This window comes from Lingula anatina, chromosome 7 (genome assembly GCF_051362555.1).
Source record: "Lingula anatina isolate TDL-2025a chromosome 7, LinAna3.0, whole genome shotgun sequence".
Taxonomy (NCBI): Eukaryota; Metazoa; Brachiopoda; class Lingulata; order Lingulida; family Lingulidae; genus Lingula; species Lingula anatina.
In genome coordinates, this window is record NC_141773.1 from 12,956,846 (window position 1) to 12,984,254 (window position 27,409).

The 27,409-nt window shown below is 37.8% G+C and overlaps 3 protein-coding genes across 22 annotated transcripts in view; 1 reads left to right on the top strand and 2 right to left on the bottom strand.

Moving 5' to 3' along the window:
* Positions 1-20: 20 nt before the first annotated feature.
* On the bottom strand, positions 21-8,678 carry LOC106174767 (uncharacterized). The gene is made up of 9 exons (XM_013556445.2): positions 8,508-8,678; positions 6,893-7,295; positions 6,483-6,621; positions 5,777-6,169; positions 5,099-5,332; positions 2,222-4,827; positions 1,867-2,012; positions 1,316-1,399; positions 21-1,110 (listed from the first exon to the last, which is right to left on the bottom strand). The coding sequence occupies exons 1-9, from the start codon at positions 8,545-8,547 to the stop codon at positions 794-796; spliced, it is 4,362 nt and encodes a 1,453-aa protein (XP_013411899.2). The 5' UTR covers positions 8,548-8,678; the 3' UTR covers positions 21-793.
* On the top strand, positions 8,653-21,093 carry LOC106174759 (aspartate--tRNA ligase, cytoplasmic-like). Its single transcript, XM_087016727.1, has 15 exons — positions 8,653-8,814; positions 9,966-10,056; positions 10,569-10,767; positions 11,187-11,289; positions 11,780-11,882; positions 12,269-12,343; positions 12,828-12,996; positions 13,484-13,618; positions 13,846-13,993; positions 14,288-14,356; positions 14,970-15,090; positions 15,532-15,612; positions 15,942-16,053; positions 19,443-19,514; positions 20,158-21,093. Exons 1-15 carry the CDS (start codon positions 8,777-8,779, stop codon positions 20,247-20,249), a joined length of 1,608 nt encoding a protein of 535 aa, XP_086872853.1. The 5' UTR covers positions 8,653-8,776; the 3' UTR covers positions 20,250-21,093.
* Positions 21,094-22,476: 1,383 nt separating this feature from the next.
* LOC106173441 (beta-1,3-galactosyltransferase 1) overlaps positions 22,477-27,409 on the bottom strand; it is a 30,116-nt gene continuing 25,183 nt past the window's right edge. For 16 of the 20 annotated variants that reach the window (XM_087016729.1, XM_087016732.1, XM_087016731.1 and 13 more), the window contains one exon: positions 22,477-25,261. In XM_087016729.1, coding sequence (XP_086872855.1) covers positions 24,026-25,213 — 1,188 coding nt within the window. In that variant the 5' untranslated portion in view covers positions 25,214-25,261 and the 3' untranslated portion in view covers positions 22,477-24,025. Of the gene's footprint in view, positions 25,262-26,396; positions 26,843-27,409 lie in introns of those variants that run through there. The other 4 variants (XR_015335391.1, XR_015335384.1, XM_087016739.1 and 1 more) reach the window with 3 other exon arrangements.

Consider the following 27,409-nt stretch of genomic DNA (forward strand, 5'->3'; position numbering starts at 1 on the left):
AAATCAAAAGGCGATTTAAAAAAATTCCATCTTAGAAATGCACGTCAGAATGGATCCATCATAGTAATAACAACAACTAAAATGCACTACTAAAATACAGGAACATACAACTAGCTTGGAGTATTTTTTGTGTGAGATACTACCCATCGTAAGCTCCCTACCAGATCTCCCTCTTAAAAAGTGCTCCAATCAGCAGACTCTTCATATCTTGAACACAATGGAACATTTGTTCGCGTTGGGGACAGATTTGGCTTAAGCTATGGCCACAAAAGTTTCAGCTAATACCACGCAAAATATATATATATACCTCAAGATTTGTTCGAGACATGAATATTCAAAGCTATAGGGTGATGAGCTAACTGTATCTGATTATGCTTTTGTTAAAAACCACGTTCTGTCACATGCACAAATATAAACATTTGTGTTTTTCATAAAAAAAAAAAAAAAAAAACAGCTCAATACTGGTTGATGTCTGTCACTAAGTATTCTGGAGTTATGACCTGGTGTTAGGCAGAGCTAGCTCATGTAATGACTGGGTCCTTTTTGAACAGTTTTAATATTAAGTATGTTCTGCCATCTGTTGAGCAGTGAGATCTACAGTACATTTATGTTTCAAAAATGTTTTAAGGTGTTAATTTACTGGCCATAAATAAGGTGGTACAAAGACTGCCAAAGAAGCAGAAGGGGCCACAAAGACTATTGTCAAGTGTGTGTAGGAGGAGTCTTATTCAACTTATTATATATCTATCAATTCTGAAATTCTGAAGACCTCTTCCTTCAGGTGTAACGGAATTTACTTCAAACCAACAGCTGAAGCTCCTCTTGGCGAACTGGTGGAACCTCTAGTAGAGCTGTTGGCCCCTCTTGGTGAGATGCTGGCTCCTCTTGGAGAGACGGTGGCTCCCCTGGAATTCTGTCTGGCATTGGGGCCTTTGCCATTACAATCCTCCATGTGGTCCCTCAGGCCCAAGGGGCTGACAAAGCCCTCCCAGCACTTGGGGCACTGGTTCTGTGCTTTGAGAATGTGGATATTGGACTTGTAGTGGCGGTTCAGATCAGACTGCGTTACTCCTTTGTAGTTACACAGCTGGCAGTGGAATTCCCGAATACCTGGGAAAAGGAAATCAAAATATAATGCAAATCAAATATTGTGGCAGAAGATTGTAACAGGCATCACACCTAGCACAATGTGACAGAAGATTGTGACAGGAATCACACCTAGCACAATGTGACAGAAGATTGTGACAGGTATCACACCTAGCACAATGTGACAGAAGACTGAGATAGCTGCCAAACCACACAAAAGACCACTCACCTTTGTGACGTAACATGTGCACTTTAAGCTGGCTGTTTGTTCTGGCTTTATAATCACACACGTTACATTCATATGGACGCACATCTAAAACAAAAGATATAAAACAACATTATTTTTCCCGTTAAAACCAAGAAAGATATTATTACTAAAGCCTAGATATTGACACTAGGCACTTTACTTAATACCATGCAAAAAGTTTAATATGCTCAATGCTAAAGATATTATACTGTCATTATACTGTCATATTTAGACAAAGATGTTGCCGTTAGAACTTGGGTCACTGACATCTCACATTTTGCGTAAAAAACATGGGGAAGTAACAGTACTTTTTAATCAATCAAATCTAGGGCATCAAAAGAAACAATTGGGGCTCTTTAGTCTTGGTACTTCAATGTAAACTTTGGGAAGAAAAATAATATTTTCTGTCTCTGTGAGATAACAGCAGAAAATGCACTAGTCCAAGATAATTTTCAACACAAAGCAACTACAACTCTGCGGACCACAACTCAAGTGCTACTGTCACATGACTGACGGTGCTGCCACCTAGTTACCTTCATGGAAGTCCAAGTGCCTGTTGATGTCTGCTAGAGTCGGGAACTCTCTGCCACAGAAAACGCAGCGGTAAACTGGCACACCTTGAATTATGATTGGCTGACAGGATTCTTCTCGTCTGCTGGGATCTTTCACTACAGCAAGCCTGAGCAAAAATAAGGCATCAACAAATATAATACAGGTTATGACATCTATAAAATAATATCTAAGTCTGCAAAATATGAAACTAAATAATAATAAAAAAGAGATCTAAAGTTTTTTGCAGTAACTCCATAAAACTGGGATAAAATTATTTAACAAACTAGTAATGTTAGCAGTTTCACAATTATACACGGAAGACTTTAGAAAACTCACCGAGAAGTCGATCTTCTAACATTTCCCAATCCAGATGCAAACATGTTTCCACCAAATTGTGATTCAGGCATTCCTGCTATGAGCATGTTTGGGGGACATGAAAAGCTGCTAGACTTGGCTGCCATGGTAATGACAGGTGTAGGCGCACCCGTCATGGATGGTGTCATAGATGGGGCCATGGTGGGTGCTGAGGCAAATCGAGATTCTTGTCCTCTGAAGAGATTTGTCTGATTGTGAGATGCAGGGAATGATTCTCCTTCAATAAATTCTACATCGTCTTGATCCTTGATGTTTATATGTTGTTGGCCTCTGACAACTTGTTGACCCCATGTCTCTTGTTGACCTTTGAACTCCTGTTGACCTCCAACCTCATTTTCATTTCTGATCACATGTATATCCAAATTCTCTTGTTGATCTCTTGTCCCATATAGAGGATTGTTGTCAATGTTAGCATCAGCATTGTTGGCACTGACAGGGGAAGTAAGGAGTGTCTTGGGGCCAGAACCTAGGAGTTTGGTCGGCAGTGCCCCCTTGCGGCGAGTTCGTGCTGACAGGTGCGACATCATGCTGGTGGGCTGGTTGTTTGGAACTAGAATGCCAGGTGAAGTGAAAACATCACTTTCTTCCTCATCTTCCTCCTGGTCATCCACAATGTCTGGGTTTCCTGGTCCTAAAACATCCTCGTCTCCGAGTGGCTCGTCAGAGGGCAGCACCACCGTGACATCCTCACCAACGCCATCTTCCTGCCGAATTTTCTTGATTTTTGATTGTTGGTCTTCCTCTTTTGTTTCTTCCTCTTTGAAACTTGGGATTTCTTTCTTTCTGTTGATGCTTCCTGCATTTTTCAGACTGGCAATCTTGTTTTCCAATCTGGATTTGTAAGAAGAGAGAGAACTCCCACCACTGCTGCGTCTATTCAGGCGGTTTCTAAAAACTGAGTACTTGTTGGTTGAAAAGAAGGAATGTCTTCTGACTGGCTTCAGAGCAATCAGATCGTCGTGGTTTTTCACATGGTCATGAAAGCGTACAATATGTTGTCGAAGGTTTCGCATCTCACTGAATCCCTTTCCACATTCACGGCAATAGCATGGTTTAACTCCTGTGTGGATGCGTTCATGCCTACGAAGAGAAAAGAGACGGAAGAACCCCTTGTTGCAGGTGCGGCACTGATAAAAAGTTGTCCCTTCACCCTCTCTGTTGGAACCCTGGATCCCAGACAACCTCTTCAAGTATGTCTTCTCACTGGCTGGCCTGGCGTAGTTCCTCAGCATCTTTGGTGTCTCCATTGAGCTCAGCACGCTGACGTTCTGTGAGATCAAATGATCAATTCTCTCCCTGATCTTGTCTTTCATATCTCCTTCCTCTTCTTCCATTGTGTCAGATCTGGCATCTCCTGCGAGTCTACCTCCGTACTGGGAAATGCCCTCTGCTGACATCTGGTGGCCACTTGAAAAATTGTCAAATTCTGGGTTGTCATGCTTGAAGTGCCACTCCAAGTGGTAGACAAACTGCATACGTGAAGTGAAACTAGCACCACAAGCCTGGCAGCGATACAAAGCAGGATCTTGGTCAAAATGCAGTGGAAGATGAATCTGTAACTTCCCAAGGTCTGAGTAGACCTGGCTGCAGAGGTGACACTTGTACAAGGCCATTCTCTGCCCCGTTGTGGTGTCGTAACCATCGAGGCGGCTCACAACCATTGTCTCCTCAATAACCTCAAAGTTTTGCTTGCTCATGTTGAGGCTCTTGACCTTCTGTGCCTGGCTGTAGCTATCCCAGGACTCCTCATCCTGCAGCATGACCTCTGTATGTTTCTGCATCACTTGACCACTTCCTATCCTTGCATTGCTGTCCACTGTTGGTCCTTGACTATCATGTTTTTCATCCTGGAAACTTATGTTGTGGAATACAAGACCTTTACGCCCTGGACTTGGCTTGGTAACGGGAATGAGGTTTTTCTGTGTTGGTGCAGCGTGGTGTTGTTTCTTTCTCCGTCTCCATGGGTTCAGTGCTTTCCCCTCTTGCTGGCTTACATTATAAACATTAGTTTGGTTACTGGCACCATATGACCTGTAAGCCTGGGGATTTCTTAATCGGAGACCTCGAAGCACTGATGGGCCTTGATAGCTCTTGGCAGGCACTGGCTCAGTCTCCTCTTGCTCTTGACTTGTAGTGGCTCCCTCTTTCTGCAGACTTTTTGGCTGAGTTTCCCCAGTCTGGCTGATGCTATGGTTGGAATTCTCCCCTTTTTCTTCGATGTCATCCAACATTTGACCTGTAGGAGGCACTCCCATTTGGCTACATTCAGGAGAAGATGAATCCTGAGTAGGAATGTCCAGTTTTATCAAGGCCTCATTTACAACCACGGCTGATGCATGACCCAAATCTAGCCCACCATTGCCATTCACCAAGACAGAGTCACCTCCCCCGCCCATTTCTTCAATCCTCATCTTCACCAACTCTTGTTCTTTTTGTTTGTAGTGTTCTTTAACCTTCAGCCGCAAATAGCGCTCTTCAAGACCCTGACTCAGCTCGACATCCATGTTGTGGTGAGCTTTCATGTGATATAACATGCTGCCCTTGGCCTTGAATGCCTTTCCACAGACCTGAGGAGATAGATTATTTCATATAAGTGGAGAAGTGCAATATACTGGGTCACCATACACTATATCAAATATTATAGAACAGATGTATTTTGTTTATGCAATACTTCATCCAGATAATTGCAAATTAATAATAATAATAATAATAAAATAAAATAAAATAAATTAAAATATATAAATGAATGAAAAAAATTACAACAACTATAAATATCTATTTTGTTGTTTTACATGTAAAGATAGACAACTTTAATCATAATGCTTGTCTCCCACTTACTGCACATTTGAAAGGCCTCTCTCCTGTGTGTACCATGAGGTGGCGCTTCAGGTCGCTTGGCTTGGGACAAACTTTGCCACAAAATGTACACGTGCGGTGGGCCAGGAAGGAGGACTTGCCGTCAAAATGCTGACTGAGTTTGTGCGAGAGACTTTGACTATCAGGAGAGATCCATGGCCCATCTTGGGAATCCTCCTGACCAGTCCCACCCATGCTGCCATCTTGTGAGATACCCTGCAAACAATGATGTTATAAATGATAGGTTTAACCTTTAATGTATCTAAAATACTGAAAATTCACCAATTTGTATTTGTTCAAAAGCAAACCCAATACATAATCTTTTTAAATAATTCTATTTATCATGCAATGGTAGATAGAGAATATGACACTATTGTATTTATGAGTGTAAAAGCAGGCCAATACATAAAGAGTGCATTCCCAGAGATTCAGATTGATCCATTCGGATCGACCCAACTCCCTGGGGGTTCACGCTAAATTGCAGTCAGCCGAGCGCACATGGCAATATTACCCCCTTACAGCTCTTAGTAGGTGGGACAGACGCTTAAGCCGGCTAAGCTGACAGTAATCTAGTGAGACTCCCCACAGGGATAGATTGATCTAAAATCTGTGGGAATGGGGTCAAAGACATCTAAGTTTATGTAAAAGCAAACATTTTACCTCATCATCTTGCTCCAACTGAGATTCTGGCCGAGGGCTGGAGTCAGCTGACATGGGTGTATTCCTGCCACCATGTTGGAAACGGCCTTGTGGGATAGAAGAACTGTCCCCCGACTCCTGGGACCCACTTTCAGCACTCGCCTCATCCAACTTCACTAACTTAGCACCATGATAAGCACCGCTCTGGACAGCGCCAGCACCTTTGAGGTAGAGCGAGGAGGAGAGAAGGCCAGCGCCTGTTGGCCAGGTGCCCTTGATGTTCTCCAGCTGAAGTTTGCGCTTCCGTGCCTCAGAATATTTCTGTACGATGTTGGTGTTTTGTGACTCCATCCCGTGGTGCATATACTGGTGGTATTGAAGACTGCGTTTGGCCTTGAAAGCTTTGCTGCACACCTGAATATTATATACACACATAAATGAATAAGTGAGAACACCAGCCCATACACACATATGCACACACATGTACACAAACTTATACAAACACAAGTATGCAGGTTTATGTATGTACAGTACAGTAAAGGTATGCATTGTACACTTCAGTATATTCAAACAAGTATTTGTAAAATTACATATGAGCAAAGCTTAAACTAGTGTAAGCCCATTCAAGAACTCACAACACTCAAAACTAAAAATATGCAAATGGATATACACAAAATACTAGTATACAAATAGACACGTGACACAGTACCAGGGGGGGGGTACTCACATTACAGGCAAAGGGTCTCTCTCCAGTGTGTTTACGGACATGTCGCTCTAAGTCAGCAGGGCTCTTCTTTACCACACCACAGTACATACATGTGCGATCAGTGAGATCTAGTAGACCGGTTTGACTGGAGGGAAACTTGCTGCAATGGAAGTATTCATGCTAAATTCATATATGTTTACAAGAAAGTAAGACTGTAAACTATGGAGTTTTAGGTCTTTTTAAGAACATTTTTACTGGAGGACAGTGTTGGTGATGCCACTGATGGCCATTACTTCAGATACTTATAAATCTGTACAAAAATTAAACTGCAATTACAGAATGTGATTCAGATTGTTACTAAATTTAAAGCTGTCAAATACATGTTCTGTTTTGACTTAAAATGCACATTAGCATAGAGAAGAAATGATCACCTAGCACCAAAGGACAAAGACTGTGATTGGTTAGGATCTGCCAGTTCCAGCTTGTTCAACCAATCCCCACCACCGGCTGTTCCAAGCAAAGAATCTGAGCCTGGGAAAATGCTCTTCTGGGAAGTTGAACTGGTAGCTGGCACCTCCTGTACACCAGCACTTGTGGGATCATTGTCCCCCAAGGCATTCAGAACTTTATTCAACACTTGGAAATCACTGTCCTGATCTTCCGGCCACTGGACGTTGTGTGAATTTGATGAGGAGTGGGTGGTGTCAGTTGCCACAGCTTCTGGTATACTGGTGGACTGGGGGTCTGTTACAGTAACATCTGAGGAAGTTTGACCTAGACTGACCGGCCCTTGGGTCAGCAGATCTGTCCCTCCACCTTCTTTGCCATCTTCATCTAAAATTGTAATGTGTAAATGTGTTTATTTCAGCTTTAAAACAAAATGCCTTATATTCACAACTGAAAGGTTATAAAACATGTTTTTAAATACCATGTATATCCAGAGTAAAAAATAAATAAAAATAAATGAAATAATTAAATAATTAATAAATGCACAAAATTAAAAAAATAAAAAATAAAAAAAATAAAGAGAGATCGATATGCTGGAATATAACAACACTTGACACTGGACCTATAGGAGGACCTATAAAATAAACAATCTTGTTTTACATGTAACATGCAATTCAACATGTAATTTAATTGGCAGCAGGCAATGTACTTGATCATTCAGGATCATGATGTAATGAAGTGGCAAAAAAAAAAAAAAAAAAAAAAAAAAAAAAAAAACCTATCATCCCTACTAATTGAACTTGGTCAGTGTGTATAAATTCTTGTAGTTCAAAAACTACAAACACGGCAAAAAAATACCTGAAGAAGCACAAACAAAATATAAATTAAACAAGTATCATAAATAGGTATCGGTAAATAACCGAAAATAAACCATTAAAACAGTCTAAATTATTTTACTTTTTACTCAGAAATGATGTGGAGATGAAAACCATTCATGTTTTTAATCCTGTATTCACCCAAAAAGGCGAATAACATTTTAACTTTCTTGGAAAATAGAAAGAAAAAAGGGAGAAAAAGGACGATCCCAAACCAATCCTCCATTCATCTCATTACTTCCGCCTTAACTTCGACCTCTGACCTTTTATGTCAAGACTTGCCAAATGCACGTGCAACACAACAACAATCAACAAACCCAATAACATCACTTTATTTCTCCATCAAATTCTCCGATCGCATTTTCAGCGTCCACTCTCAAACCCTCCCTTCAGAGCCCCTCATTACTAATCCACTTCCTGTGCACGTGTGTCTCGAGTCACGCGTACGTGAACAAAAGTAAACAGCCTGCAAGAACGTGCGTCTGCATACGTATTAGCACGCCGCCCGGCGTCGCTGCCAGCCGCCTCAGCGCCAGCAAGGGTTGTTTTTCTAAATTCAACACTGCGGCTTAATGTGTGCATCCAGGCACGCTTATGTATTCAACCCGGCTGTCACGCACTCTGCTGATACGTCAGCACATGCGCGTGCGTGATTCATGCATGTTAATTTCATCCCCGCCCATACGCGGTCGAAAAGGGGAAAAGATACAATAAATACACTTACTTAAGATGTGTTGAGGCTTCGATTGTTTCCTCCTCGACATCTCCTGCCCTTTATATCGAAGACCTTGAAGTTAGTTGAGTAAAAACAGCACTTAAAACATGCAAATAAACATCAAAACGCGAGAGCTCGTACACATTCATTAGCACCGGCGGCCATCTTTGACTTTGCAGTCTGGGTATGCCACATGTGGTACTTGCATGTGTATTTCATCAGTTCCTCGTTAGAAGCCGGTTATCTTCTTTATTGTATTCCATAACATATTTTTAAGAATGGCCGATACAAATGCAGAAAACGAAGGACCATTAGGGTATGTAGAGCGGTTCTAAAAGTTTTATTAAGTTACAGATATGTCCCTTAAAGACCCCGATCTTATGCTGTTGTTATGATGTGTGGCCTACATTGTCAGTGTGAACCGAGGACACGCATTTCCTTTATGAAGTTAATACATTGTAGCACGACCTTGGATGTATTGATCATTGAAATGTGTGCGTGCCTCAGCGTGTGACTTCAGACAAACTATAATTGTATCGTCCTTTGTGTCAACTTTACTTATAGCTGAAGATGTAACATGTAACATTTAAACGTCTTTTTTTACTGATAGGTTTATAAATGTGAGTGTTAAATTACGCGATTTATGGTATATGCATTGTAAAAGTTTGAAGTATCACTAACGCATTTTTGCCACGTGCTTATATACATGTAGTCCCAATTTATGGCACTAATAATCATAACTTATACCATGTAATTTATTCTTGATGAACACAAGAATATTTTTGAAGTAGATGACAGTAAACAAAAGAGAAGTAAAAATAGAAAACAAAATAACTTCTTTACTTGCCATATTGAAAGGGATAATAACTCTCTGTTCTGGCCAAAAAATGAATTTTCCTGGAGTAAGCAACAATTTTCCCATACTTACCATTGGTTAATGAATCAATTTTTACATTCAGAGTTAGTCCCTGTTTGTTTTCTTCTAAAAAGTTTTTTTTTATAATCTCTAGAGATTATAACAGAGTATAGCCATCAGTGGAGGTCACATCTAGTCTAAAGACAAGCTCAGATATCAGAATAATAGCTATAACTGCTGTTTTTGTGGTAAAACAGAATATATTATATTTCTGAGTTGTTCACAATCTTTTTATTGTGAAATATAGACCTCATACGGAGAGTTATTTATCCCTTTAAGGCCTTCCAAGCCAAGATTTCCCCTCAAAACCTCAAGTTTTAAGGATTTCTCCCCACATTTTCTCCCAACTTATACCAACTTTAATCTATCTTTCTTTTTTTCATACATTTTTGTGAAAAGCAAAAAATGACCACCTTTTTTTTTTTGGGGGGGGGGGGGAGGAGGTAAACAGAAGAATAGATTAGAGGGTGGGAAGAAATGTGAATGAGGAAAATACCATGGAATGATGGGATACACCAGCCATACTGTGAATTATAATTTCCACTTTTCAGTCCTGATGGGAAACCTATATCGAAGAAAGCCCTGAAGAAACAACAGAAACAGGCTGAAAAGGCAGCTAAGAAGGAACAGCACAAGCAGGCTGTAAGTCAAACTTACATTGATCTTGTCAGTTTTCGAAGCATTTGTTTAAATAAAGATAGGTCATACTGGAACAAACTGATATCAGAAAAACTTATGCTAGTATATTATTGCTGTGCTCTGTCAAGCTTAGAGCGTAGTTTCCTTTAGAACACTGTTCAGATTGACCTTTTACTTGGACTGCATTCCCACAGATTTTAAGATCGATCTGTCCCCGTGGGGAGTCTCACTAGGTTGCTGTCAGCTTAGCCAGCTTAAATGTCTGTCCTGCCTACTAAAAGCTGTAAGGGGGTAATTAACTTCGATGCGAGCTCGACTGACAGCAATTTAGCATGAACCCCCAGGGAGTTAGGTCGATCCAGATGGATCGATCTCAATCTGTGGGAACCCAGTCTAAGATATCATATCTTACCTCAAAGCTGATAGTTTTGCCATCAGCAAGAGCCTTCTAAGACAGGTGACTTTACTCGACAATTTTTTTTAATCTTGAGACATTAACATTACTTCTACTCCAGGCTGGAGGAGATGGAAATGAAGATGCAGAAAAAGAAGACTTTGCAAAGGACTTTTATGGCAAGTGTCCCATGAACCAGTCCCAGGAGAGGGTAGAGAGAGACCTCGTCCCTGTGCAGAGCCTCACCCTGGAGCTGGCAGAGAAGAAGAAGGACGAGAAAATATGGTGCAGAGGAAGGTTACACACCAGTAGAAGTAAAGGTATGGCTTTTGAAACTCTCAGACATGCCTTGTGTTTTGTAGATTTGCAAAAGTTTGTGCAATTTTATCATTGGAAGCTCCATGAAGTAGCTTTAGAATAGGAATATCAAGGAGATATATGCTATGTCTTATCTGGTTTATATACAGTTAAAATAATTATCATCACTTCAGACTAAAAAACTTTTTAAAATTTTGGTTGCAAATATGAAATAAACAATCCTTGTCAGTGACATAACATCATGAGCTTTAGCAAGATAAAGCATAGCAGTATTAATATATGATTGTGAAATTTTGTGAGACAAGCTTGCAAAATGTGCTTCTCTTGGCCTTAATAATTCCAGTCGTTTTTATATGACTACTTTATATACAAGTAAATTTTTGTAATGTTTACAGTTTTGATGTTTAAAATGATATTTCAGGAAAGCAATGTTTCTTCGTGTTGCGGCACCAGCATTTCAATGTACAGGCCATTGTTGCTGTTGGGGAGAGAGTTAGCAAACAGATGGTGAAATTTGTGGCAGCGTAAGTGGAAAAAACTACTTAAATGATTTCTTGGCTTTAAACAATCTTGTGTGGCCTAAGTTTGTGGTTTAAGACCATATAACATAATTTGTTTGTCAAAAATGATAGTTCCATTAAATGCAGTGGGGTATAAGAGACATATGCTGTTGATTATACATAAGTGGCAATCACATCATCAGATATACTTTTGATTACACATTGATTTAAATCTGGATTTCCAATTTGTTGTTAAATTGAAGTTTCATTGTTGAGTTCAATGTTATTAAAGAAGTTGGAGGTCATTTTTACATTCAAAGCTAGTCCCCGTTTTTTTTTTTTTTTTTTTTCTAAAAAGTTTTTTTTTTTGTTATAATCTCTTACTTGTGAGTTACTGTGAAAGAATATGGCAGTTACGTCTCATGAAATGTTAAGATTCCCCTCTACCCCTTCTATCAAGATACTCACAGAACCCTTGGAGTTCATTATAAAAGTGGGTCTTGGTATATTCCAGTATCACAAAAGAATCTATCATAGACGTTGAAGGCTATGTGAGAAAAGTGGACCAGAAAATAGAGAGCTGTTCTCAACAAGATGTGGAGCTCCATGTGGAACAGGTGACAATATTTGTGTTATTTCTACAGATAATTGTAAAAAAAAGGAAGAATTATACTAAGCATTAACATAACTTACATAACTTGAATGTTTCATATGTTATGTTGTAATAGTACAGGGTCTGGTTTGTAAAGTTACGCAAGTGTGTGTGTGTGTGTTTATGTGTGCATTTTCATATGTTTGCACATACATCAATACATATAAACCAAGAGTATGTGAATCCATGTGCATTTATAGAATGCCTGCCTGTGTGTGTGTGTGTGTGTGTGTGTGTGCGCGTGCGTGTGCGTGCATGCATGCACGTTTTCAGGAAAGAACATAATTTCACCTGTATATCTGTACATGTGTATCTGTGTATTCTGTACATTGTTGTTATCTACTTCCACAGGTTTGGGTTGTGAGTGCAGCAGAACCTAGGTTACCTGTACAGATTGATGACCTGTCACGACCAGAGAGTGAAGATGTAAGTCTACAAATTAAAGATATACTGAGCATTTTCATCATGTAACATCATTGTGCATCTCACATAACCTCTCAACTGGTAAATATGCTAGTGTCAGGACACAAGGTCTTTTTTCCCCTTCACATTATATATATTTATAAAGGAAGGTATCTTCATTTTAAGGAAAGGGGCCAGCAAAATTATTTGCAAATATAACTATATTTTATCTCTGCCCCATGGAGATTAAAAGTGTTTAAAATGTATTTGTTACATTGATTTTGAATTCAGCTGGCCTTATGATAAATTCATCTTAAGTCTTGATTTTAATATCAGGTTAGGTGCTCATTTGTGATTTGAAAGTCTTGCTGAAAAAATTAAAACGGTCCATAAAAAGGCCAAATTAGTTTTTGCTGCTTAAAGCATGAATGTCTTTTCACAGAAAAAAATTAAATAATAAAAATAAAAGAGAGCGATAAATGCAGTAATTCCTTTACTGTCCATGCAGGACTTGGCCAAAGTGAACCCGGACACCAGACTGGACAATCGCATCCTGGACCTGCGTACTGCTACCAGTCAGGCCATCTTTAGACTGCAGGGAGGGGTGTGCCGGCTCTTCAGGGACACGCTGACCGCCAAGGGGTTCACCGAGATACACACACCCAAAATTATCTCAGGTAAATGATTAATATGAACTGAAAGGTAGATGTTAGATTATTTCTTTAGCCTAGCTGGCACAGTGACAAAAATCAATTTTTTTTAGCTAAATATCATGGATTCTGCTTATTAATTAGTAATCCTAAGCTATGATGTTTTTAAACTTATTAAACATTATTAAAGTTGTGCACTATCTTAATACAACTTTCATAGTAATACAAGAGTCTTGTGGTTGGAACAACCAAATTGTTACCAACTTGATAGAGTGACATTTATTTTACCACCCAGCTTCCAGCAAAAAGATAAAGATGGACCTGATTTTGCAGTCTTTATATTAAAGTCTGCTTTTCTTTTCACAGGATTTCTTTTGTTCATAATGAAATACTTACATGTAGGTTGTTACCATTTGATCTTTATGCAAATACCAATGTGAACTTTTTGTCACCCTTACCTGACTTGTTGAGAAGTTAAAATTTGAAATCTATTGTATAAACCCCAATGTTTCAGCTGCCAGTGAGGGAGGGGCCAATGTATTCACAGTAAGCTACTTCAAGGGCAGTGCTTATCTGGCACAGTCACCACAACTGTACAAGCAGATGGCCATCGCAGGGGACCTGGACAAAGTTTTCACAGTGGGGGCAGGTAATGAGGATTAAGATGAGTTATAGATACATGTACATTTTAGCTTGGGAATTTTCAATGACCTTCATTTGCCAGTTTTCAAGAGCATTTGTCTAATTGCTGATTAGAAGATTTTGCAGAGAAATCAATCACAGACAAATTTTAGCAGGAAGTTAATGGCAAAGACCTAGACATCACTCGAACAGCTTACTTGAGCTTAATCTCTGATTATAGTGGTTTATTTCCAGTGTTCCGTGCTGAGGATTCCAACACACACAGACATCTGACAGAGTTTGTAGGCCTGGATGTGGAGATGGCGTTCAAGTATCACTACCATGAGGTGATGGACGTCATCGGGGACTTGTTTGTCAATATTTTCAAGGGACTCAGGGACAAGTATGTCTATTATGTAGTACTTTTACTTGTGGTTCTATCATGTTATAACTCTGTTGTGATCTAGTTCAAATGATTAGTTTGAAGTTTAAATGATGGTGATGTGCTAGATATAGTGGTCTTCCCTCTCTCCCTCCCTCCCTCTCCCTCTCTCTCTCTCCCTCACACACACACACACACACACACACACACACACACACACACACATAATGGCTCGATGGATATGTTCAGTCATTAAAGAAATGTTTGTGTTTGGTGTATTCCCCCATACATATAATATATATATGCATATTTCAGCTTTCAAACAGAAATTGAGACTATAAACAAGCAATACAAGAGTGAACCCTTCAAGTTCCTAGAGCCATCGTAAGTAGAAAACAAGCCAGGTTTATTGTAAACCTAGGAATGTTCATGTGGTAGTACAATTTGTCATTAGCCATGGTAATTACTGGATCTTTATAGTGGGAAAAATTCTGAATTTTACAGAATAATACATTTTTTGATTTGTAAATTCTTGAAATTGCACCATTCCTGTTGAGTGGTAGCAACAAAACTGAAAAGTAGGTCGTCTTTTATCTCTATTGTATATAGTAAAAGCATTACAAATGCTCCACAAAATACATTTTTTAAAAGATTCCAAAATTATGTAATACTTTGCCCCATTGAAAACATCAAGTAATTGCTGTACTCTAGATTTAATGCAGTGGACAGGTTTCTAACTTTGGTAACAGTTTTTAGTCTGGTCTGTCTGATTTAGTTGAAAAACCATGTGTGACATGCAGTTTGGCCTAGTTTTAACAGGTTTTCCTTGTTTAAGTTGCTGAAATTTGTACATAATCTTCAATTAAAAGAGCAAATTGCTCAAGTTAGATTTAGTTTAATGTTTAAATGACACAGTTGTTTAAAAAAAGTGGAAGCAATTTTATGTTTAATCTGATACAAAGAGAGAAAAAACTGAGAGTGAACAATTTGGTTTTAGGCTCAGGCTGGAGTATCCCGAAGCTGTGAAACTTCTAAGAGCTAACGGAGTTGAGATGGGGGATGAAGACGATCTTACCACTCCTGCTGAGAAACTGCTGGGTAGACTGGTCAAACAAAAGGTAAGGTTATAGACTAATAAAAGTTTTTTAAGAAAAATGATTAGAAATCGTTCTCAGACTTAAAATAAAAGCAATTTGCATGAAATTTTTGTCCCAATTGTCTAATAAAATGGTGAATCTACTTGTGTTCTATCAGTGTAGATTGTTGTGGAAGGTGTGTACCTCATGAAAACACTACTAGTTGATGACAGGGCACAGGCTATAATGTATCGTATATTATTTGAAACATTAAAGCTTTTCTGTATGTTAACCATATTTTTAGACTAACTATAGCATATAGATTTTGAATAATGGGACTAGTTACTGTGTAACTTAATATATTTATTCTTCACATAGTAGTTTATTTGAAATATATCGGCACTATATCTCAGTCAAGTCTAGCACATGAATGATCTGTTAGGATGAATGCATGTATATGTTTTTATCAATAATATTTTCCAGTATGACACTGACTTCTTCATGTTGGACAAGTATCCCCTGGCTGTGAGACCGTTCTACACTATGCCTGACCCAAATAGCACGGTAAGTTACTCATTATTAGGGGCAGGCAAATGGCAATTGAGGTTGTAATGGTTCAAGATGAAGGTTCTCTTTTGAAAAAAATAATAAGATTTTTATAGAAAATTGTTTTTATTTGTGACAATAAGTATTAGGCCAGTTTGAATAAATATTCTTTAATTTTTTAAATTTAAATGCACACTACTAATTAATGTAATAAAAATCAGTTTGAAGTTATTTTCAGCTAGCAGGGTTTATTTATTTGATAAATCAAAAAGGTAATATCATTGGAAACTCAAAGTAAGAATATTTATCTTTATATTGATTAACTCTTATTAACTCCGATATTTTAGAAATATTCCAACTCCTACGACATGTTCATGCGAGGAGAGGAAATTCTCTCTGGTGCACAGCGAATACACAACCCTGACTTCCTGTCAGAGAGAGCAAAGGTTCATGGCATAGGTAAGTATATTAAGTGCAATTTTTTGAGGGTTTATCTGTTAATTTTGTTTTGTCCATTCTCACTTCTTTGCCTGTTGTAAGTCGTGTTCTGTTTGAAGAATGTCATCTGCACTCCTGTTAAAATGTTGTAAAGATTGTGATGGAATCTCAACTACCGCATCCATTTCATTGTGTGTGTGCATTGCAGCTTGTAGGTTTAAACATTATTGAATCGATTAGGGAGAGAATTCAGGTTGGGGGACATAAGAAGGCATCACATTTTGAGTGAGAAAAGAAATCAATTTTTAAACCTGAGAGGTGATGAAAAAAAATTTTTGTTATTGGTATTTCAAGTATATTGTTCCAACCTGTGCATTTAGCTTTCAATGTACATTTATTACTAAACCTGGAAATCATTACAAGCATATGAAAAGTAGCAACATTCAAGGAAGCAAAACAGAAGAGAATGTATCCAATTCAGATGCAGAAGTGAATACTCAAACAAGTGGGGAAGGCCTCACAGTCAGAGATGTTGTTATTACCAAGAATAAGCATGCATGTTTGCGTGCAAAGTGTTTTCTGTCTCACCTCACATTGGGTTAGAACACAGCAGAAATTACTGGGCAAACAGCCCTCAAGCTATCTGGGTTTGCTGAAATAAAGCAAAAAGTGCAGCGCCCAGCAAGAAGATTTTTAAAGAAAACATGGACATGTGGAATGTATTGAAGCGTTTCTTGAAGCTGAAATGCATGCCAGTATCTTTTTGCTGGTTTGTCATGATAAGATAGGTCTTATTGTGGCAAATTATAATAGATATTGTTTTAGACCATTTAGTGTCCAATTATTTCTAATCTCTGTGTCTAAGCCTCTTTGTTGTTGTTTTGAGTGGGGAAAAATCAATATTTATTTTTAGTTGAGCATTTTGTGGGGAAGTGGAGGTTAGAGGCAGTATTTGCAGGGTTTGATGATAAATGTGTAACCACAGTCCCACTTAACAAGTGACTGTAGCACAGACAGTATATCTCTTGCACAGACCTTGTTTCGGTTTTACAAAGAATCATTTGACTTAAATGCTTCTTGGTCTTGAAGCTTCAAAAGAAGGAAATGATGCCTATCATTGTGGGTGTTAGCTTTAAGTGGCATACATTTTGATATATTTTCAACTTTATTTGTGTTTTGTCAGGAGCTCTGGCATCAAAAGTAGCTGAATTTATCCCAAGTCAATTTTACATTTTAACATCTTTTCACAGACAAGGCATAATAAAACTACAGGCAGTTACAAAAGTCTGAACATATCCATGATAATAATCACGGCTGACAGTTGAAGAAATTCTAGCAGTGTTGCATCAGATTGAGATCAGGTAGATTGTTAGACCAGTAATGTAGATCTATTAAAGTTGAGTAGGTTGTCTTGAAATAGACATGGTGTTTCTATTAAGCAGAGCTATCTGAATCTAAGACCCATCACTTTTAATATACCACAGCCCTAAGTGATTGAACTGTACATTGGCAACAGGTCATTCAAAGGGTATACCCAAGGGTACCACACTGATGGTACCTTAGCCTTGGTACCACCCATGCTTCTGGCTCTCATCTTTTACCAGCAAGTGCCCTGTATCTGAATGTAGTTTTGTGTATATGGTATTGGGTAGTTATACTGAGAGATAGAGATAGCAGAAGAGGGGCTGTTGTGGGATTATCACTGGAACTGACATGAGAAATTAAAAAGACAGACTGGCTAATACCTGGGAGCAGGCTCTGGAGGGAGAATTAGGACCACCAAGTTGTTGGTTTAATTCATCCAATTGAAGGAACAGATTGGGCTAATTTTACTTAATGTGCACAGTATGGTGGGTTATCTGGAGAGACACCTCTGTAAACATGGAGCTCTCGTTCCTGGCCCTCGGGACAAGAAGTGGTGGGAAGAATGGGTGGAGGGGGGGGGAGTGATCACCATGTAAGGGGAACTGAAGATAATTGTGTTAGTTCTAAAATGGTGTGGTGCATATCGTGATTTGACCGTGCAACTCTGCAGTAGCATATTTTGTCTCTTTCATTTGGTGTAGCCAATAAGTAATATAAACAATCTCTCTCTCTCAGTGCAAATACTTTGGCGGGGGAGGGGGGGAAGCCTTAGACCCCATTCCCAAACCTAGATCGATCTGGCAGGATCGACCTATCTCCGAGAGTTTTCTCACTAAATTGTGTTCAACTTAAGCGGCTCTGATGTCTTGCACGCCTATTAAAGCTGTTAGGGGGTATTTTACTTTAGTTAAGCAGCTTCAGTAGGCATGCCAGACATCTAAGCCGCTTAAGCTGAGTGCAATTTGGGAGAATCCCCTCAGAAATGGGTCGATCCTGCTAGATCGATCTAGGTATGGGAATGGGGTCTTAGTGAATGGTTTCTAGTGTAGAGCTAAAAGGGCAGTTTAGAGCTGTTGGATCTGTGTCACATTTTACCAATAACAGATATTTTAAAGTCTGTCTCATGTTGAAGGAGACGCTATATAATCTGGTTCTAGTGGGAATTGCCAGGCCGCTCTCTGATCTGTGTTGCCATTAGTGTTCACATTAGTGTTCATTAGTGCACTTTGATCAGGACAGACACATGCACAGTATGGAGGCAGAGGGAGATGAAAACTTCTGTTAAACAGGAGGACATTCAATACCCAGTCCCATTGTTTTCATGATGTGGAGACAAATTGTGGGTGACTTCGCTGCAGCTGTTTACTCAGGATTACTATTGTCTCGGTGAAAGAGGAAATAGAATGCATGGGGATTTAGTCCTGGGCAGATTGTTATGTCACAGGCAATTTGTGACAGACGTTTCCTTTGATGAAAAAATTTCACCACATGACATGTGGGTGATCATGATGTGATATAACATATGCAGTTTGTGATCTCATCTGGTGGTAGTGTGTATTTGAAAATAATAAGTTCATTTGAAAGGAGTTTTAAAGAGATCACCGTTTTTGGGGTCCTCTTTCTCCTGAGATGCTATTAAATAGGTTTTCATCTATTGAGTACTGCAAAATACTGATACTGTGATCAGAAAAAAGTTTGTTGATGCTCAACATTTGGGCAAATCAAAGATTGTTGTGGATTTAAATTCAGTTTTCACATTTCACTTGTTTTCACAGCCAGAGTTGTTATGTCTGGTAATGTGTTTTCTGGACACTTTTCTCTAACAGACACATGCCACTTAGTTGTTACTCTTTTTTTCAGTGAAAAGTATATGGAACAAGTGAATTACCTAAAATGTTTTTCACTCAAGTCACTTCAAGATATCTGCCATGATTTCTTTTTTATAATTAAACAAAACTAATTTAAAATTGTCTTTCTTGGATTATCAATACTAATGATATTATCTGAACTAATAAAATATGATTGGTATGTTTTTTCTGTTTCAGACTTGGAGAAAATTCGTGCTTACATTGACTCTTTCCGCTATGGGTGCCCACCTCACGCTGGAGGAGGAATAGGTAAGAGATGGAAACAAGATTTACTGTGGTGATGGCATAAAAGGTGGCTTGGAAGCACTCTTTGAGCACATTCAGAACAGTGAACTAACAGATATGCGGATCAAATATGGCGACTGACTAAAAAGCTCACCGCTTTGTGAGTAGATTCCCTGCTGGGATTATGCAACACGCATGTAAGGGGATCAGCCATATTTGATCCACAGATCTGTTAGATCGCATTCACAACGAGTTGAGCCAGGCTTTACAAATCCTGGGGACTAAATATGGCGGACGTACATGAAAGAAAAACCGCCTAATCTTTTAATAGTCTCTCCGCCTCTCACACGCCTCCCCATGTGTCGTCCCAATGGAGCCGAGATTTAATGACTGTCCCCCCGCAGGGATGACGTGTGGGGAGGCGTGTGAGAGGCGTAGAGACTATTAAAAGATGTCTTTTTCCTGGCCTGGTAATTTTTTTAAGTGGTTTTACTTAAAACGTCACTAAAAGTAGCCTTGGACCATGTAAACATTTACATTTTGAGTTCACATTAACACAAATAATAAGTAACAGTAGCTTTTTCAAAAGGATTTGGCTAGATTCAAGTGTCCTTGACCCTGGCCATTAGTGACCTTGACCTATTTTTCCCATTGTTTTATTTTTTAGGTATGGAGCGTGTGACCATGTTGTACCTAGGTTTGGACAATGTGAGGAAGACGTCCATGTTCCCCCGTGATCCAAAGCGCATCACACCATAATGTCATACAGAAAGGTTGCCAAGTGTTCCATACATCACTGTACTATGCTGTACTTGTTAAGGATGGATATTTGTCCATTGGCATATCGTTATTAAATGTGAACACTTGTAATATAACATTATTCAGAATATGCGGCCATAACTCAGCACTAGACTTATTTAAGATATTGTCGTTAACTATGTGCTCTACATGGGCAAACAATGCCAAAAAGTCACTAAAGATGTTTAACATCAACAGAATTGTGCAACATCTCTAATTTGATATCTAGAGGGGATTTTATATGATTTGTTTTGTACAACAAAGGCACCCTTAATGATATTTTTTATTTTTGCAGTGTTTGCCAAGCAATATTTATTGTGATTAAAACTGGATTTAACTACTTGGTGAATTATATGTGATGGTGCAATTTGGAGTGTCTGGGACCTTGTGTCCCAGGACAAGTTATGTCAAAAATTGGTCTTGGTTTAAACTGCCAAGAGCCTAAACTGACTTTCACAGAAAATCTCAAGGGCTGCTTACCTCAATTTTTGCAGTCTCAAAATGCAGCCCTTTTCCAAGATTAATCACTAATTTGTTTACTCTGATATCTGTTGACAGTGGTGAGTGACAGTAACTTGTGTAGGTATGTCATCTACAGTTATTGTGGACCAAGCTTTGCTATTAGACATATATCGCAAAAGTTATTTACTTAGTCAGCTATCCAGTTTCCAGCATTGACTAAACCCACATTCTTTCTAAATATGAACCTTGCTTAAATTTGTGTATTAATTCCAGTGAAATTTGTTTGTAACTACCGAAATTGTTGTCATCTACTGTTGAAAATAAAATGTACAGTTACAAAATATTTTTGAGTATTGTGTTAGTTTTTTAAAATTCTTCTCAGTGAAGTGCAGTGTGTAAAATTTAATCATTGCTGAAAAATGTTCCTATTAATTAAAACCACAGTTCGTTCTTTTTTCTCCTTCTTCAATTCACTCAACCATTCAACCAAAAAGGGTTCTACAATCAGCACAGTAAAATATTTACTGAACCAAGTAAAAATGTTGATAACAGTACACCCATACTGTTGGGTTTAAAGGTTATTTATGATGAACAAACGGTGCCCTGGGGGTTAAGTTACATGAGTTTCTCTCTCACCTCCTTTCATCTCAGTTTTAAGTGTGAACCATGCCAATCACAGAAACACATCCAGAAACTCTGCGGACTAAAACACATCAATCAAACTGGGTAAAAAGAAGCCCAGGAATTTTCAATTAAAGGCAAAATATGCCAAAAACATTAGAGCAGAGGTAAAATTCTTTCTTCCAGTGCAAAGGATTTTTTTTTTCTATTTTTTGAAAATTTTGGACATATTACTGAGGTGGCATATGGGTAAAACTGTCTGTTAACTTGGTGGACCACATGCACTTGATGAATAGTTTGATCCCAATAAAAATATTCATAATGATCCCCTCCTTTTAAAATAAGAAAGCACATTGCCAGTGGGAGTTGGGTTTAATGTCTGATAGACTAGTCAAAATACTTGTTATGGAATAAAAACGTGGCCTTCGTTATTTCTCAGCAGACAAGGTACATCACCCAGGAGCAGATCCAGAGCTATTTACTGACAGTCTTCCAAATTATCTTTGTTGATTCATCCTCCAATTTTGACCATCTTCCAACAGAAAAAAATAGATACCATCAATGTAAACTTGAAAATCTGACCGTCTCCTGGAAGACCCAGAAGACGGCCTAAATCCGCCCCTGATCACCTGCCTATGTAGTTTTTCCAGATGTATTTTGCTGATATTTGTGAGGCTGACCCCAAGAGTGCACTTCTGACCAGGACTTCTCTTCACATCACTTTTCATCTAACACCCCATTTCCATAGATTAGATGGACCTACTTTAGATCGACCTAACTCCCTGGGGGTTCACGCTAAATAGCTGTCAGCCGGGCGGACACGAAAGTTAATTACCCCCTTAGAGCTTGTAGTAGGCGGGACGGACATTTAAGTCGGATTATCTGAAAGTAATCTAGTGAGACTCCCCGCGGGGATAGATCGATCTAAAATCTATGGGAATAGAGCCTAAGTCTTTGGCATTACACAATTGAAAACCCGGGTGCGCAAAATTACCAAGAGTCTGTGGCTTTGGGTTTTCTTCAAACTAACTAACGAGGAATCTTTACTGAGTACATGAAATGCATTAAACAATTATTTAATTTAAAATAAATGAAAAGACAAATGTTCAAATGAAACAATTTATGAATGTTAATATGAAAATAATCAATTTAAAAACTGGGTAAGGTTTAACTGCTACACAATAGGAACTGAGGCAGAAAAATTGAAAGACTGCAGAAATGAGCATTTAACCAGAGAATCTGGCTGTATACACATTTTATCTCAATTAAGTAAGTAAAAACATATTCAATATACCCCACCATATCTGATAATCTAACACTAATTCAAAAGCTTGAGGCATTTTCAAATGAAAATTATATAAACTTAATTTCATCTTGTTTAACTGGTATTTTAATATTAAAATATTACAGAAATCAGAAAGACCAAATGCTACATAACAGATAGTTGTATCTCTTAGCCTACTGTACTAAACTAAACACTACAGGTACTATGGCTTAACAGATGGATAAGTTTTTTAATAAGGTAGATAGCTGAAAAAACTAATGGACAATACATGTTATGCACACATAACTGATGCACTATATATCTGACATATTCACAATATCACAGCGTTAGGCAAACAATTGCCAGCATTTTTAACATACATTTCATTATGTCAAGTATTCTGTACCTACGTATTTATTAAAGCTAAATTTTGTTTGTTAAATGAAATGCAATACTTCACAGGCCCAAAAATTATATATACAGCTATCATGTACCTGCATATCTACCGTTTGTCACAATGTAAATGCTTCTGCTATTCGAAAGGAAATAAATGCAAATGCACAGAATGATATTTAATTATAAATGTACAGAAATGCACATTAAGGGTATGTTGTTCACAAAAATATGTACTGTTAATTACAGTACAGCCCACTCCATTCAAATTAAGCAGCAAAATTAATGTAAACATCACAAAAAGCTTAATATTGCAATGTTTGTGGTAAAAAGTAAAATGATTTTGGCACAGTAGAAATTTTAACACAGGTTTTATATTCTTGATGAGAATAATTGACAATAACAAAAATTAACATAATTTTTCTACAAAAAAATTGACTTACATATATCCATCAAATGAAAGGCAGTAGTAGAAGTAATAATAATAAAAATATGTCAAAGGCGTTTAATATCATTTGGCACTCAACAGTACACTGCAGAAAAGCATTACCTATAATAATGGGCTTTGTTGACTGAAATTGTTAATCTGCAGTTTGTGAAAATGAGAATTATGCTAAGATATTATTACAAATGTACATTTGATGCTTAAATTAAAAGACTCGTATGAAACAAAGTCTCAAAATATGTCAGTTTTTTTGGCACTGGTTAAACTGATGCATAACCTAACAAGGCAATCCAGTATTGGTCATTAACAACCTATTATTATTGTTATCAATGATAGATTTACATGTACCCACATTTTTTAAAATTGAATGCAATAATTGTCATCCTCACTAAAAACTAAAATGGTTTATTAGCACAGATTTATATTGCAATAAATCAGTGGTTCAGTCAAATATACTATACAGCAATGACCTATTGATAGAGCTGCCTTGATATTATAATATATTAAAAGTTGCTACAGCACCAATTTTATACTTAACATAGCTAGAGGACATTAACACGACCACCTTGGCCCATCCAAAGCCTTCCATATCCTTCTCATTTCCTGCTGACCAATTCGATGGCCTGTGATAAAATTGGCAAAGTTACAAGGAGGTTCATTCCGTCGAAAATATTGAAAACCTAAATGATGCACGTGTGAGGCGTCCACCTTAGTGGCACATATCCCAGTGATGTACACATCTTCCAACCAAAACATAGGTGTCACTAGTGTTGCCTGATATAGATCACTTACGAGATCCTGTGAAATAACATACGCTGTTCCTGAGATGTATGTTGGGTAAACTGAGTCAATATACTCCTCCTTTGAAACATACCATTTTGAGAAATTTTGCCTGTAAGGCATTGCATCTTTAATCACAGAACCCATAATGAACTTGTGAAACTTGGGACCAGAGTCTTTTAAGCTTTTTATCAAGTTTGGAATGTGGACGAACATGTCTTCGTCAGTCTTGAGTAGATATTTAGCATGGTTGCAATATGTTGTATACCACTTTAGCACTGCTGTAGTTTTAATAGATAAATTTCTGTAGCTGTCAATAAAGTCCTCTTGTATGATATCATGATGCTGTTCACTCTCTTTTCTGACTTGATACTCATGAAAGGACTCATTGGTCCTCCCAAGCATGAATACAACTTTAGTTTTTAATTCCGGTTGATTGATTGCAGTTCCCCACGTTTGTCGAATTGCTTGACGTTGCCTGTACCTGTGCACAGAGGATAAGACTACAACCATTAAGAAAACTTCATCTTTCTTTCCGTCCTTTTTGCAAATATATTCTTCATTGATTAGGTAGGGGTAATCATGAGGATTGACCACTTCTTGCTGGGATTCAATAACACTGGATAACTTTCTTGTTCGGCTGGAACCAACATTTTTTAATATTCCATTAGAATTTTTCTCCCCTTTGCTGTCCTTTTCTCTAAAATTACTATTTTTGGAGCCCGAATGAGTAAGCAGTTTTGTCAAGTTTACAGACGACCCAGAATGTCTTGCTATAGCCTCCAAGCCACTGTCTTCTGTCAAAACTTCTTTCAAGTCATCAGTGCCCTGAATGTAGATTGTTTTCCCGTGCAATGCCTGCAGATGGCGCACATACTCCTGGCTGGTATAGTACAGGTATCCAAAAAAATGAAATACACAAAAGCCGGTGAGGAAGAGGAGGAGTTTTGATCTCGCCATAGCGAGGTGAATCCCACTGTCCACAGCCACTCACAGCAAACTAGACATCTGCAAAAAGATGAAAATTCATTGGTTTGAATTACCAATCAAAGAGAACATTCTACAATAAATAGATTAATTAATTTTAATTAAAATAAAAAAAACAATATAATGAATTAAATGAAAAAATAATAAGACTGTTGAATTAAATGAAGGTCTTCATGAATATATTAAGACTGGTATTTTCCTTTTCTCGACTATTATCTATTCTTTATCTGGGTTCACATTTACTGTTTACTCAACAGTTTTCAATGATATTATATTATAATATCACTTTTCAGTGGTCTTACATGTATGTTAATCAATGATAATATCACTGATAATTAATATTCTTTGAGTACCTAAAGAAAATAAACATTTGAGAAATCTTTAAATAACATCGGAACAATGCACATCTCTTAGAGCCCATCCTGCTTCAGAAACCCTGCGATGTTTTAATTAGAGTTTTGGACAGCGATATCCAGTGATTTATTTCTGTAGTTTGCCTCAGTATTCTCACTGACCACTGATCTGGCCTAACCTGATTTTCTGCTTGGAAAGCCTTAATGTGATACTTGTTTTTTTACCCCCTAATAAACATGCCTTCAGCACAAACAAGTATATCTTTTTCATCGTGTTACATGTATCCCCCCCCCCCCTCCCCCCCCCTTTGAACAGACTTTTTGTACCAACAACACCAATTTTTCCTCCCTTTTAATCTGGAATATTTATTGATTAGCATACATGTAAGGATCACATGAAACAAAAAAACTATCAAAATTGAACCCTTTGTTTTTGATCAAACAGTCAACATTAACGTCATTGTTTGTTTGACAGCAAAATTATTATGTATGATCATATTCATCAAAGCTCTGTCTAGTTGTATCAGGTCATTGCAAATTCATTTAGCAGCAGGCTAGACATGTCATAGATAAAATCAGTTTAACAAAAAATATTTCTGAACGTGTAAAACTATTAAAACAGGTACAATTCATGTGGTGAAGTACATGCATTTTCTACACAGCAGTCAAATCTACCAAATACTAATAGATATCCATTGTATTATTCATTGTGTTGTGGTTCAATAACACAAATAAAACAAATTCTAAAAGATAACACCCTTTTTTCTGTCACTGAGTATAACAAATATATGTACATTACTTACAATATACTTTCAAGTTAACAGGACCAGCATTGCAGTTTCATTGCAGTTTCCTTGCAGCAATTCTTTTCTGACTTACTAAATCTTGTGACTCACCACTACTTAAAGAATACATGTATGTCTAGTTCGAAAAAAAAATGTTGTAAGAGATCTAGTGCCCTCCTCCACAAATAAATCTGACTGTTATAATTAGAAACATATTTCCGCACTGATGGATAGCTTATTGCTGCGGCAGTAATAACAAAAGGAATGTGCTGATTCAAAATGCACAAGGTACATGTATGCAACATAATACATGGTAAATTGGTCCCAGCTAAAATTGAAGTTCATTTCATGAGAAATCTCTCTTTTTGTTTGAGTTTCTTTGTTGCTCGAATGCCATGTGGTTGTTTCTGCTGAAAAACAATGTCTGTTAAAAAAATATCCAAAGTGATGCATGACAGTCTTGAAGTTCCTCTGTCTATTTTAATATACATTTTCATTCTAGATTCTACATAATTCATGAAAATTGAAAATTATTGGAAACAATCCTTATAATTGAGTTCCTGAGAAGAATAATCTGGAAATTGCTCTGGTTCAATCATTACTGACAGAAAAAGATCACTAATATCCTCCAACTCACTCGAATACAGTATTATTTTCCAGAAAACCAGAGTAAAACTTTCAGAAAATCTACAAACCACCCATCTATTTAAAAAAAATATATATTCCTATGAGAAAATACCACAAAACCAACAGTGTCACAGACAATTAAGCAGTGCTAATGAGTCACACCCTCCTAAATGGAGTAACGGTTAGATATATAGCTGTAACACATGTAACAGGCACTGATATTGCGGGCAGCGGTTCTGGGGCTTTAGCAACCTTTTATTAGTCACCTGTGGTGAGAACAAGGCAGTATGGTGGGTGTGATACGCGGATGACCGAGGAAGAATGTGAGAAAGCGTTGAGGCCAACAAGTTTTTGGAAAAAGAAACCAAAATAATCAAATTCCTCTGACTGTTTGCATTCATTTT